The sequence below is a fragment of the Myodes glareolus genome, chromosome 10 (assembly GCF_982192425.1).
Source record: "Myodes glareolus chromosome 10, mMyoGla1.1, whole genome shotgun sequence".
Lineage (NCBI taxonomy): Eukaryota > Metazoa > Chordata > Mammalia > Rodentia > Cricetidae > Myodes > Myodes glareolus.
The window spans coordinates 12,984,374-12,999,251 of record NC_142035.1 but is presented as its reverse complement, the minus strand read 5'-3'; the positions used below and the strand labels follow the sequence as shown (position 1 = coordinate 12,999,251).

Below are 14,878 nucleotides of genomic sequence, written 5' to 3'. Positions count from 1 at the left end.
TCTCCATGGCAACCCCTTCCTTCGTCATCCTGGTTACTCCCACAATGTACCCACGAGTTCCCATGTTTACTTCCCTCTAATTTCAACCTCAATATTCTGGAACCTTTTCTCAGGCAGATGGCTGGTCTCAGTCAAGAAAACAGTTATGAACAGCTTTAGAAACAAGCCTCAAACTCATGCAGGGATTATCTTATGGCCTTCCTGTCAGAGAATTCGCCATCTCCCTGGACTCCCCATTTTGAAAAAGCCACGTTTCTTTGAGAAGGTCGCTTTCGGAACCCATTGCAGACACATCTATTTTCTACGCATAGAAATTAACTTGGGACTTCAATGGGTGGGATGAAACCCATTTTGCGGGTAACCCAGACTTGATGTGGGATTCGCCTCTGTATGCTGTGAATACCATTGATTAATAAAGAAACTACCTTGGACTGTTTATAGGGCAGAACTTAGGTAGGCAGGGAAAACTAAACTGAATGCTGGGAGAAAGGAGGCAGAGTCAGAGAGAAGCCATGTAACCCCGCTGGAGCCAGATGGAACTTTACCTGGTAAGCCACTGCCACGTGGCGATACACAGATTAGTGGAGATGGGTTAAATTATTATGTAAGAGTTAGCCAATACGATGTTAGAGCTAATAGGCCAAACAGTGATTTAATTAATACACTTTCTGTGTGATTACTTGGCGGGGGGCTGAGCAACTGGGAACCAACAAGCAGCCTCCTTGCAACACAGACTTATCATGGGTACCCTGCAGTATGGGCATCACACCCAGAGATGCTCACTGAGGGCACAAGAGGCCACCTATCCCTTGAGGAGACCCCTCAGCCAATCTCCTCACCCTGGTCCTCACCTGTCCGGTAGCCTGTGCTGTTGAGGTACACGGCGAAGGTGCGGCTCTCGTGCTGTGCCTGCCAGGAGGGCGAGGAGCAGTTCTCGTTGTTGGTGTAGGTGTTGTGATTGTGGACGTACTTGCCCGTGAGGATGGAGGAGCGAGAAGGGCAGCACATGGGTGTAGTCACGAAGGCGTTGATGAAGTGCGCCCCGCCCTGCTCCATAATGCGCCTTGTCTTGTTCATCACTTGCATGGAGCCTGCAAGCAAAGGTCACTGGTGAGTCACGTGGCCTGCTGGGGGGGACCAACTTAGGGGGCTCCCAACCCTAAGCCTGGAGCTGCAGGCAGGCTTAGGAAATCCATGGGCTACATGGGCCAGATCTCCACCCCCAACCCAACCAGGAAGGCCCCGGTCTCAGTCCCACTAGATCTGTGTTGGATAAAAACCTGGTTTTAAGTATTTTTGCTTATTTGTTTGTTTGTTTGAGACAGGGTTTCTCTGTAGCTTTGGGGCATATCCTGGAACTAGTTCTTGTAGACCAGGCTGGCCTCGAACTCACAGAGATCTGCCTGCCTCTGCCTCCCGAGTGCTGGGATTAAGGGCGTGCACCACCACATGCCGCCTGGCTTTCGTATCTCAAATCTAGATGCAAACCCTGGTTTGTACATAGTGTCTTTCTGTAGGGCGTCAACATACAGATTGTTTTTCTTTTTAAAGCAGCCACAAATGCAGACAGGATTAGGCTTTGTTTTGTCTGGAGGTTTCCCAAGAAGTCTTCACTCCTACTGAAGTTTGTCCAGCCAGCCCCTAGCCAGTCTCACTGACATGCACGGCCTTAGTCCATTTGGAGTCGATACCTCGCCCCCCCTACAGCTAACCTATCTGCCCAGTCTCGTTTCTGGAGAGTTCCAGGGTCTTCCCGCCAACTTCTGAGCCCACCCAGCTCCTGGGGCCCCTCCAGCTTCTGGGTCTCTGATCCCCTAAACAAGTGTCCTTGGTTATACACCAGGCAGCTAGGGTTCATCCCTGGCTGTTCTTGTCACTCAGCAAAGGGGAGAGCAGTGTAGGACACTCAGGAGGCAAGGAGATGAGTGAGTGCAGAGGCCTACTGTGTGTGGGCTGGGACCCTGCTGGTGGCACACAGTCAGCATGCTATGCCAGGGTGGAGAACAGATGCCAAACTGCACACTGAAGTTGGAGGCTAAACACTGAGATCTAGTGGAGGTCCACGCATGACTTTCTTCTCTTCCTTCTATGGCCAGCCTCGGCTTCCCCTCTTCTTTCTAATTCTTTTGTGCAGGATCTCACTATGTAGCTCAGGACGGCCTGGAACTCGCATCCACCTGCCTTTGTCTCTCAAGTACTGCCATGTCCAGCTAATTTTTATGTTTATTCATTTACCACACATGCATGTGTCTGTGTGTGCATGTATGCGTGCGTGCATGTGTGTGTGTGATGCCAAGGCATGCATGTTGAGATCAAAAGGTAACTTGAAGCGGCTGGTTCTCTCCTTTTACCAAGCGGGTCATAGGAATCAAGTTGGCAGGTTTAGCAATGAGCGCCTTCATCTTGCTGCTACCCCTCATACCCCTTGGAAACAGGGTTTTACTGCTGCCCAGGCTGGCCCCAAATTCTGGATGATTCTCTTGCCTTACCGCCTACACTTAAAATGGCTTACCCAGGTGGGTCCTAATTCACAAACATCCACATGAAGAGAGAAGATAAGACACCACAGGACACAGGCACTGTCTCACTGACCCCTTGGGTGTGGATTTGTGGCCTAGTGAACCTTGAAAGAACACTTCTGTTGTTTTAGGGAGTCACAATAACATGTCCGGGTCTTGGCAGAAGCCATGTACTTGAGAATCCCACCTCAGAGCTGTCCTTTCATCCAGCAACTCTAGAGACTGAACAGCACTGCTGAGCCTCCTCAGGGCTGGGGGCTGAAAGATTCATTTGCTGTCTACCTGGTCTCTATCATGCGGAAGGGGATGCTAGAGCTCTCAGGGCACAGATCATGGCTCCTTTTTCCCACACTGCCAGTGATTTTCTACTGTGCCAACAATTAGGTCCAAGTTCCTTCCTGAGACCTAGAACCCTCCAGTGTCCATCCGTGTTTCCCTGCCCCCTCCTCCAGTCACCTCTCCTCTTCCTTTCTCCTCACTCACCTCACAGTGGCCTCTTCTCAGTTTCTTTTGTGTGTGTGTGTGTGTGTGTGTGTGTGTGTGTGTGTGTGCTATATATATGCACCTTTTGCTTGAGACAGGGTCTCTCATCGGCCTGAAACTTTACACATGGGCCAGGCTAGCAGGGCTGAGCCTACAGAGGTCTGCCCATCGCAGCTTCCCCTTCCACCACTGCTGAGATGACAGTGTGTGGTCATGCTGGCTTTTTACATGGGTTCTAGGGCTTTGTGCTCTTGTTTCTGTTTCTGAAGCAAATGCTTTACTAAGAGCCATCTCCCTAGGCTTCTTCGTGGTTTTGTAAGTACTCCGAGCTCATTCCGGCCCCAGGATCCTCGCACACACCACTACCTCTTCCAGGGTTCTCTGAGACTGCTTTGTTGGCAAAGCCTGTCATGGAGACCTCAGATCAGGGGTCTTTCCTCAGCAGGCCCGGTTGATCTTCTGAGCCCCTGGAGGCCTCACCAGGCTCATTTCTCACCCACTGTTTAGCTCTTCTGGAAAATCTGTGTACTGGTGATTCTGGTTGCTGGCAGTTCCAGGGTTGGTGCCTGGTAGGTGGTCTCCCTGTGAAGGGGTGACATGAGTTCCTTTGACACCAGCAGAGCTGAGGGAGGCTGGTGAGGTATGTCTGGCTCTGACCTTGACCCGGCACCTTCCGTTGCAGGTCTGCCAGGCTGACACCAGCTGGCTAGGGCAGTCCCTCTAGAGGAAGCCCTCGATCCTGGCAGATGCCTTGTATTACAGTAAGAACCCTGGCGAATCTTCAGGAGGGCACATGGACTCGGTGACAGGAGGGTCTCAGTGTTCTGGGCCCAAGCATTACTAGCTAGCTCATACTCTACAAAGCCCAGGCTGGCTTCAAACCTGCCATGGTGAAAGATGATTTTGATCCTCCTGCCTCCGTGTCCTGAGTCCTGGGATTATAGGCCTCCGTCACCGTTCCTAATTTATACTGTTCTGTAGATGAAACCCACAGACTTGTCACACTAGGCAAACACTGCCACCTGAGCTACATCCCCCACCTGTATAGCCCTGACTATCCTGGAACTTGCTCTGTAGACCAGGCTGCCCTCGAACTCAGAGATCCACCTACCTCTGCTTCTGGAGGGCTGGGATCAAAGGCCTGCGCCACTATGCCAGGCACACAGTGGGGTTTTAAGCTCTGACTTTTAGCTCAAACACATCAGGAGCTCTGGAGTTGGCCACACTCCGCAGCACACTCTGCAATGGACGTCAGATCACATGTCAGATCAGGCGCTGAAAGCCTCTGTTGTCGCCTGCTAATTGATCTGAGCTTTGGGACCACTGGCCTGTCCCTGGGGTGGAGAGCAGTGTCCATGATTGGAATTTCTAACACATGGGGCAATGTCTCGGGCTGGCTGTCTATTGCTCAGCACATATGATATGCAAAGTTATTTTTCAAAGCCTCCCTTTCTGAACAGAAGTGAAGCTAGTGACAGGTAGGACCACGGAGTGGGGAGGGTGGCCAATGAGAGCAGAATGGTAAATGTCACCTTCACCAAGTCTTTGTGATGGTGTCCAGGGGAAGTGCAGGGTCCCCATGCCTTTGATTCTTGGCTTTAGCAAGAGCCCCTTGGGGACAGAAGTGATCTCTTATTTTGGCATTGATGGGATGCCACAAGGCTTCTCACTGACCCTCAGAGATTCCCCTTTGGGTGGTTCCAGGGGAATGCGCTGTCCACACCTGTTCACGCACAGGGACGGGGAGTGGAACTGTGACAGGAAGGTGGCCCTAACTGGCTTCTACTACTTGAAGCCAGTGTCAGCTTCTGGGAGCAGGAAGAGCCTGTTGTTTCTAACATGGGTCCGCCCCGCGGCGCTAGTGGTGGGGTTCTGATGAGAACTGGGAAGGGGACAGAAGCCTAGCAAACACCACGGTGCAAGCCAGAGTCTTCCACTCCTGATGTCACTGGTTGTCCACCGATACCCGGTGGGCCACATCTGGTCAAGCTCTAGAAGCCCCTCCTTCCCTCCAGCTACTCAGGTCAGCCATACCTGGAGGCTCCTGGGCCAGCATTTGAATTATGCTCTGCCATCTGGTGAGCCTGCCCTTTGCTTTTTGGAGCATAGATCTACCACTGGACCTTGCCAGGTGATAGCCCCTCTCCCCAGAACTAGGATCTCTGTTTTCTATTTGGGTGGCACCCCTGGAATGTAGCCAGCACCCTTCCACTTTAACCCGCATCTCACCATTCTGTAGCCACAGGACCTCTGCTTTGTCCACAAACCAACTAAGAGACTGGTCCTATTCTTTACTCTGTACAGAATATGGTTTCCAATACTCATGAAGCTGTACACAGACACAGAAAGACAGAGACACACATACACAGAGAGACAGAGACACACATACACAGAGAGGAGAGAGACAGACACATGCACACAGAGACAGAGACAATCATACAGGCACGCACACAGAGACAGACAGACAGACAGACAGACAGACAGACACACACACACACTCATGCCATCTTCCTCAAAGGTTCCCAGTGGCACCTCCCCTAGCTATGTGCTCTCTTCCCTGGCCCACTGTTTCCCACCTCCCCCTTGGTTTGGGCTTGTGGCCCCATGCTGCTGTCTGCCACATTTCCTTCTTCCCCAGCATCCTGTCCATAGTTCCTACTGCCCTGAGCCCCAGGACTGCCACATCCTATAGTCGCTCCTGAATTATTTCTCTGACATGGATCCCTTGTGCCATGGGTGGAATGGACCTTCCACGGTTCAGACCTCCCAACAGAGAACTGAACAGCTGATGGCAGGGGCTCAGCGTCTCAGCATTTGGGGACCCAAGTTGGCTCCACAAGCCATCAGACCCTCTCTGGAGGCTCAAGAAGCATCCCCCAAGGTTGTATTGACACAAAATCAACAGGCTTTGGGGCTGCCTCTTACGTTTTAGAGCTGAAAGTTCTGGAGGCTTCCATGCCCCCTTGGGAGCGCCATGCCGTCACCAGACCTGGCAGCTGCCGTTGGGGAAGAGCTGGGTGGGTAGTCAGTTACAGGAGAATAATTCTTAGGGCCAAAATGACACAGGGGTCTGTGCAGAAAAGCACACACTATTGCTCCATTGCAGACAGTGACCTGCTTTACTGAAAGGGCCCAGTGTCGGGCTATAAAACCCACTTCTGTAATGGGAAAACACATGAGCTCATGGCTCAGAGGGCTAACAGCCCTTGGCTGGGAAGACACAGCCACACACAGGGGAAGGGGGCAGCTCTCATGCTTCATGTGAAGCGGCCAGCCAACCCAAATGTGCTCTGTCCAACATAAACCTGGGGACGTACAGATCAAAACAGGCATCGTTTCTTTCTGTGATGAAACCGTCCCACCACACAGCGCCAGGGTGAGGTTATCCTAACATCTCCTGGTGTGAGTCTCCCCTCCCCAACAGCGGGACTTAAACTTCAGGGCCCCCAAACACCTAACTGCCAGTTGTCCCCACAACCCGTAACTGCTCGCCCTTCTTGTGAACGTTGCCTAGGGGCACCTAGCCTATCACTTGTGTGATCTGTGTGTGTGCACATGTGCACACTCAGGCACAGGGAAGTCTGAGGTAAATGACTGGTGTCCCCCTCAACTGCTCTCCGCCTGATCTCTGCAGACAGGGCCTTCACTGAGCTCAAACCTCACAGGCTAAAATGGATGCCATCAAGCAATGAGAGCCTCCTGTCTCTATTCTCCCCCTCCCTGAACAAGGTTACAGATGAGCCTAGGTGTGCCACACCTGCTTTCTTCACATGCATGCTGGGGGGTCTCACGCTTGTGTGACAGGCACGTTATTAACTGAGCCATCTCCTTCACTCTGAGTCTTTATTTGACGAACCCCTTCCACTTCTGCTCCACGGCCCTAAACTGACAGATGGAATGCCCTAGCTACATGGTTTGGATGCACTGCATAGTGAGTTTGCAAACAAGAGTCAGGGACTACTGGGCTGGCAGATCACTAAGCCACCTTCCAGCTCCCGACATGATGACATCTGCCTGTAACCTCAGCGTTTGAGAGGGGGAGGCAGGAAGATGAGAGGCCAGCCTCAGCTACGAAGCAAGTTCACACACACACACACACACACACACACACACACACACACACAGAGTGTTTGTTGATCTAGCACAGGAGATTGTCCGTCTCTGGCTGAGTTGGCTTGTATTTACTTTTACAGTATTGAAGAGAGAACCCAGGCCTTAGACAAGGCATCTGCACCGAGCCTCAGCCACATGTGTTCTTGTAAAGACTTGAGTCCGAGCAAGGGCCACCCATGGGAACTTAGCAGTACCAAGGATTTCTTCCTTCCCTTTTATATGTGTGTGGACATGTGTGCAGCAAACACACTTGTATGTGGAGGCCGGAGGTTGACACTGAGTGCCCTCAGCTGTTTTTGAGACAGGGCGTTCCATTGAACCTGGGGCAGGCCAGTGAACCTCAATGATTTCTCTGTCTTGGCCTCTCCAGTGCTACCTGGTTTTACGTGGGGATGGAACTCCGTACTTCACGCTTACGTGACGAGCACTTTTAACAACTGAGCCATCTCACCACCCCAGAGACTTTCAGAATTGAAAACATGAGCCAACTTCTGCCATTCCTGGTGCCAAAGCAGTTCCTGTCCAGTTCCTTCCCCCGAGGCCTGCTGTCCCGGGTTGGGGTGAAGCAGGCACCACCCCATGCAATACCCTCCGGCACTTTGGATGGTACCTAAGGAGATGATGCCCACCTATGCTTGCTTGTTCTACCTCGTGGGTAAACAGAGTTTTTGAAGGCGGGGCCTCCTTGGGAAAGTGGTGGGAGGTAGACTGGTGGGGGACAAACACAACCAGAGTCAGTAACCTCAGAGTCCTGACGCTAATCTGCATGGGAGCAACTGAGCGCTTGCTTGGACTATTGCTGTAGACTTAAGTCATCTGCACCGTCTTCTCCCCTCAGTAGCCAGAGAGCAATTTCTTACAAATTAAGTGATATCATCGGGTTCCTTCAGGCACTCTCCCGCAGACACCTGCCTCCTTCACAGTGAGAGCCAAAGTCCACCTCTGGCGACAGAACCTCAAAGGACCTGGAAAGCCCAGTCCTGATAAGCCCACCTTTCCCTCTGACCGGCTACGCTAGGCCCTTCTTGACACAATGGGAAGCACAGGCTTCTCGGGACCTGTGTTCCAGCTGCCATAGCTCCAACCCCCATTATATTCAGGTTTCTTCAAACAGAGCCTCTTGAGAGGCTCCTGCCGGGTGGGCCCAATCGCCTTATCCTCCCGGCTTATCTCCGCTGACTCCGGAGGAAGGGCTGTCTTTGTTCTGAGTTATTTCAAAGTTTCCAAGGGCCGGATCAGGGACTGAGCACACAGGCAGACAGAGGGCGAGCCTCTATGCCCATGGCCTTCCTACTCGGCTTTTAATCTTAGCCATAGATAACCCAGCACAGAATGTTCCAGTGGGAGCCTTTGGCCAAGGACCCCTTCTCTGTGGAGACCACAGTGCCTGCGGCTAACAGGAGCAGTCACAGCTAAAGGTCACAGTCGGACTGCCGGAGTTCTTGGGCACATCTTTTTAGTGCAGGCAGAACGTGGTTCCCTACCCGCATTTTGAAAACCAAGATGTTGTTCTGGGATATCATGAGGGCTTTCAGGGCACTTGACTTTCTGGCACTGTGAGCTTTTTCCTCTGTAACAAAAACCAAACACCACGGCTTGGAGGCCATGGGGGAATGGAGGTGGGCATGCAAATATTCTCAATCTAAATGCTTCTTTCTGACCATGAGGGCCTTTCACTACAGTGAAATCAAGTGAAATCATGGTCCCAGGCACTGCCATGGGTAGTGGTAGAGTGCCAGTCGCGCAAGCATGAGGACCTGAGTTCCATTCCCAGTACCACATAAAAAGGCCAGATGTGATGGTATGTGCCTGTAATCCCAGCGGTGGTGTGTGTATGTATGTACGTATGTGAGTGGTATGTCTGTGTGTGTGACCACGTGTATGTGTGTGTGTGAGTGGTGTGTGTGACTGTGTGTGTGATGTGTCTATGTGTCTCCATGTGTGAGTGGTGTGTGTATGCGTGTATGTAGTGTGTCTATGTGTGTGCATGTGAGTGGTGTGTGTGAGTGTGTTGGTTGTGGTGGTAGAGCGGGGAGGATCAGGAGTTCCAGGTCATCCTTAGCTGCATGGCAAGTTGGAGGCTGCCAGGGTTATGTGAGAGACCCTGTTTCAAAAACCAAACCAACCAAAGCAGAGCTGAGGATATGGTTCAGTGATAGAACACTGTGCCCAGCACACACAAAGTCCCAAGTTCAAACTCCAGCACATGAACTTAGAAACACTAATGGGGTGTTGAGAAATTGAACTGATGACCCTTTCTTGATGGACCCATGGGTAGGTACCAGATGAACCCCTTCAGGACCAACCAACCCCTTGACATTTCCTGTGTAGCAATGGCCTGGAATGGGCTGGTTGTGGCTAGAAAAACCACAGCTTGCACCCACCTCCTGACTGCTTCTACTCCTGTTGAAGGGTACCACTAAGCAGATTCTTAAAGACCTGCCTCCCCCGCCCCCAGCGCAGATGGGGAAGAAAGACTGTAAGGTCAGGCCAAGGACAAGAAGCACCTCTGTCCTGTCCCACCCTGAGGTCGCAGAGGTCAAGAGACAACCCTCACCTAGTTTTAAGTGTCTCTGGAATGTCTATATTGTAGGGATCTCTCTTTAGGTCACATGCCCCTAGAAACACTTTAGGAGTCACTTTAGGAGATGAGATGTCCCCAAATAGCTCTGTCCCAGGCAGGGGGTGACAGGGAAACCTGGTGGGGGGCAACCAGTAGCACCCAGAGGCAATATCTTGGGAGGAGGGGGGAGCCGAGGCTCCGAGTACACCAGACAGGCTCCAGGCTCACAGTCAGGAACCAAATGAACGGCACCGGACTCCAGGCATCTTAGACGTGCTTTCCCGGCTGACAGTGTCAAGGGAACCCTTCTGACTCTGGGGAATTGCAAAATCAAGCTGGTGCCACAAACCCCCAAACCAATCAGGCAGATGCTGAGGAAGCCATGCTGAATGCGGAGATGAAATTCCAGAGTCACGCTGTCCATTTTCCCCTCATTCTCTATGGCTCTGCTGTGTAGGCTTCCAGGAGCAAACTCCAATGGGGGTCTCTCAGTGGAGAAAGAGAACTGAGAGACCCCCCAAGAGGGGTGTGGCAGGGTGTGAACTCTGCATGACTCATCCCTGCTCTCTGAGAGACTGCTTACCCGGGAACATTCAGACACAGCAATCTTGCCACGCCAGGTAAGTATTGAAGGAGATAGCACTTGCTGGAGCTGCCCCAAGTTTGGCAAGGGAGGGAGGGTCACAGAGCCAATTATCCCGTCACCGAAAACAACACCTGCAAAGCAGTTTTGTTTGTGGGAAGCCTTCATTCTATCTGTGGCTGGCTAGTTAACACAGGCTAAGTCATTTGGGAAGAGGGAACAGCGATTGAGAAAAAGCTCCCACCAGATTGCAAGCCCACAGAGCATTTTATTGGTTGATGATTTATGAGGGAGGGCCCAGCCCACTGTGGGTGGTGCCATTCCTAGGTGGTGGTCCTGGTTCCTAAAAGGCTGCAGGCTAAGTGAGCCAGGGGAACAAGCCAGGGGAACAAGCCATGGGAACAAGCCACGGGAACGGGCCATGGGAACAAGTCAGTAAGCAGCATTCCTCCATGACTTTTGCTTCAGTTCCTGCCTGAGTTTCTGCCCCAACTTCCCAGGATGATGGACTGCAAGCTGTAAGATGAAATAAATTCTTTCCTCTCCAAGTTGATTTTGGTCACTGTTTCATTAGCACAGTAATAGAAAGCCTAGCTAAGACGCCACTGTTCACCCTCTAGCCCTCTCTCTGCATGAAGTGCCATGATTGACCTGATTCAGGCCCTCTCAGAAGTCTTCCCCTATGTTCCGTACCACCTGCCTGCTGCAACCCCCCGGCCTAGCACAAGGCATTGCCCACCCAGAGGCAGTACTGAGGGTCCACTGCCGTCCTCCTTCAGCAACCAGCTCAGCATTACCAGCACACCCTCACCTCCCTCCTCACCTTCCGTGGGTCTCCCTACTTCCCATTCTCACCCACAAGCTGGCCCTTCCCCAGCCACAGGTAGAGCCTTTGCAAACAGGGATCCTGGTATCTGACCTGCTCAGGACATGTTAGAGATCTTCCATTGGCCTCAATCTTGATCCTCATGCACAGCTCGCTTGGGTCTACACATCTTCCCCCCTCCTCTGCCTTCCCTCCCCAGCCTGGGCAGCAGTCTCTAAGACCCTGGTGAGACTGTGTCTGCCACAGGGCTCTGCACCCGCCACCCTGCTCACAGTGCTCTTTCTGGAACCGTCCATCTGGGCAACCACTGTGCACTGTACAGACCTCAGCATACAACTCTCTGCTGAGACACTGTCCCTGCTGGAACCCTTGTCTTTGTCCTGTTGTGGCTCAGACCCCAGCTGCCCACCATGGCCTGCGTCTTCTTCTTCCATCTCCGTGGGTCCGCTTCCATCTCAGTGCACCTAGCCCACAATAGTCTCTCTTGTGACCAGTATGTAGCTAGCAATCACCTTTGACCTCTTCATCCTTTGTCCCCAGAGAGTGGGCAGCACCAACAAACTCCCAAACCCTCTGGTTTTTAACTCATGGGAGGTCCTGGCAGGAGATCAGAGAAGGAAATCGAGGCTTGGCTCTGAATTCCTCCTCCTTCCTCCCTGTGGTGTGGGCAGAGGGTATGGCAGTGTTGGGCAGCTCTGCCTCTGGGTTCCAGTAACTACCCCAAAGGTACAGCAACGAGTCTGGAGCTATCCTCACACACCTGAATACAGACCAAGATCATGTCCCTTGGGACTGCTGGGTGTGGCCCTCAAAGACTGGGCCCTTACAGTTTTACCCTTTCTGCCCTTTGCTCTGTTTCCTGTTGCCAGGCTCGCGGCTGGAGCTCCAGCAGCTGTTCCGGAGCACGAGGTGGCCTTGAAGACAGATGTGACACAGCAGAGATGGTGGAGTGGAAAGCTGGGGGCGTAGGAGACATCCTTGATGTCACCAATTCTGGACCACCGACCTCCAGACATTGTTATGTGATGAAGAAGCGATGTTAAGCTTCATTTTCTTTTCCAAGGAGGCAAGCCTAATTCTGACATGCTTCCTTTCTAGAGTTCAAGGAACCCTGCCCCATCCCGTGCCCCTCCACACCCCGTGTTGATGAACAGAACTAAAAAATCTCATAGGAATGCACTTGGGTGTTTGAACCCAGGGCGGGCCATTCCCGAGATAACCTGTATCCAACATGCCTTCCTTCCGCTGGAAAGTGGGGGCAGGAATGCTGGGAATGGATGTCGGTGGTGGATGAAGCCGCCCTGAACTGCTGCCTGGAATCTGGGTGTGTCGTCCTAGGCTGCCTGCCATCTGGCCCCCATGAGAACCTGGGGCTTCCAATCCATCTCTTGGTTATCAGTTGGCAGCATGGGCGTACTTTCCTCATTTCCCAGATGGAACATGGGAAGCTGGGCTGCCAGGCCCTTCTTTCCCAGGCCTGCTTTGTATACGAAGTGGATGTCAGAGCTGGGGACCTGAAGTCCTCAGCATCTCACTGAGGTGCAAACAATCCTAGAAGTTGTACTCTGTCTCACCCTCCTCACGCCACGCCTGAACCCCAGAAATCAAGCCTCGCCTTCAGACTTGACCATGGCTGCCCATGGAATGGCTCCTTCCTTGCTATTGCCACTGAGTATCCCCATCAACTTACCCTGACTGCTTTGAAGTCCTAGATCTTGGACTTGTTCTCCACTGGTGTGGCTTTGCCTCTGAGGCACCAGCACCCCCCACCATTGCAGCAGAGGCTTCGCTTGGGCTCCTCTACTGCCTGGACAGCCGTAGACCCCTCGCTGGACACCTGCCCTGTTCTATTTGCAGTCTCTTCTGCGCAGATTGAGATGTAAACCAACTGTTTCTCTCCCCTGCCCAGGGCTAGCCACTGGCATCCACCCGTACCTGAAGCTCAAGTCCTCTCTCTGGCTCAGAGCCCTATGCCCTGGCACGACCCATGCTACCATCACTACCCCTCTGACTTCCCACTTCCTGTGCCCTGGCTCAGGTTGTCTTGCCACTCTGTCAGCCTGCCGTGAATGTCTCTGCCTGGGGCCTTTGTGCCAACCGTTACTGCTGCTTGGCTGCGCTTCCCAGGAGTCCCCTTGACAGGTTCCCTGACCTTCTTGATCCAATGTTCCCTTTATCAATGTGATCACCCTGGATAAAGTTACAGGTCCTCCTTCCCTCTGTGTTTGATTTCTGTCTCTTGTTCTCACCACTGTTCCATGTCATATGCTATGTGCTTTGTCTTGGTTTGCATCTGCACTAGAACGCAAGCCCTGTGTCGGTCAAGATTCTGATGATTTTGTTTGTTGCTCAGTACTCCGGCTAATAACAGGTGCTCAGGGAATGATGACGCAAGGAGCCAGTGTGGTCCACATGGCGCATCCTGCGGTAGATATGGCGCATCCTGCTGCAGAGACGTGTATGGGAGAAACCCGAGTACCTCCTGACTTACTCATATCTTCCAAAGCCAATGCCCGAGTTCCCTTTAGAGAAACCCGCCCAGTTCCTCTCCATCCCAGTCCAGGGGGTTGCTGTGCCGGGTAATGGCTGTACTGGGCTTTATGTGGGAAATGCTACCATCTGCTTAGTGAGCTGGTCTGAAGGCAGCATGGAGGAAAGCAGGATGCCACATAGAGACTGAAGACATCTGGAGGGGCATGCCTGGGTCAAAATGCATCTGAAGCTCCAAGTACGCTTGAGCCTTTTATTCCCCTGCCTCAGTAATTTGCTGGTCCTGGTTTATACCCACACACCACTTGAACTGAGTTCCAGGAAGCCCCCGAGACCAATGGGCTGCAACTGTACCTGTCTGACTTTATTTTCGAGGTAAACTCTCACTATACAGCCCAGGTTGACCTAGAACTTTTGATCCTCCTGCCTCCACTTCCTGAGTGCTGGGGTGACAGGCATAAACTACTATGCCTGGCTTCACTTATGAGCTGTCGTATCTGATGAGACACCTGTCCCTACAGCACCTTAGTGTCCCCTCTAACAGCACCACACAGCCACCACACCTTTGCCACCTATGATGGAACAGCCATAGCTAACAGCTCGTGTTTGGACAATACATGACTCCCCCTGGACTCTCAGATTCCAGCTGAGCCCTGGAGATGTCCTGGAGTTGGCCCATATCCAATTCACTTGACCAGCGCTAGCAGAACCCAGCATCTCCTTGGCCACCATGGATGCAGCGCTGCATGGGACAGGACTGAGATGCCATGTGTGACTCCAACCCCACGTCCTGCTGATGTTCCTGTGTGTTTTCAGACTTCCTCAGTGCTCTGCAAACACAGCAACAACCCATGCCCTCGCTCCCTAATGTGCTGGGAACCAGTCCCCAGCACCCAGCACTCCCAGGTGACAACCAGGGACTGGAGGCATGCCAGAAAAACAAGGTAAACACAAACAGCAACCATGAGCTAGAAGGGGCCCCTCTTCTCACTGGGTTTTGATGAGAGTGGACAGCTGTCCCCGCCCGAGATTAGCTCTGCTGAGAGGCCTCCAGCCAGAGGCCCTGTGGAGCCGCCTCATAGACAAGCAGAAAATAGCAGTTGATGAATTTTTCAGGACCACCCTCAGTTTGCCGGTGGTGGCCAACTGTGAGCTAATGTGTTGGGCTTTTGGGGAGCATGCATTATTGATCTGGGTCTGTCTGGTTTATAAAAAGCCCATCAGGCCCCCAACTACCTGCTTCCCACTCCACATTCCTCACAAAGACTCAGTTTGGCATGCTTAGGGCACTACCTGTGGGG

General features: G+C 52.5%; 1 protein-coding gene across 4 annotated transcripts in view; it reads right to left on the bottom strand.

The window, feature by feature from the left end:
• Sulf2 (sulfatase 2) overlaps positions 1-14,878 on the bottom strand; it is an 85,036-nt gene that overhangs the window by 43,953 nt on the left and 26,205 nt on the right. For all 4 annotated transcript variants that reach the window (XM_087910977.1, XM_087910980.1, XM_087910979.1 and 1 more), the window contains exon 3: positions 852-1,091. In XM_087910977.1, the coding sequence (XP_087767103.1) occupies positions 852-1,091 (240 nt within the window). The remainder of the gene's footprint in view (positions 1-851; positions 1,092-14,878) is intronic.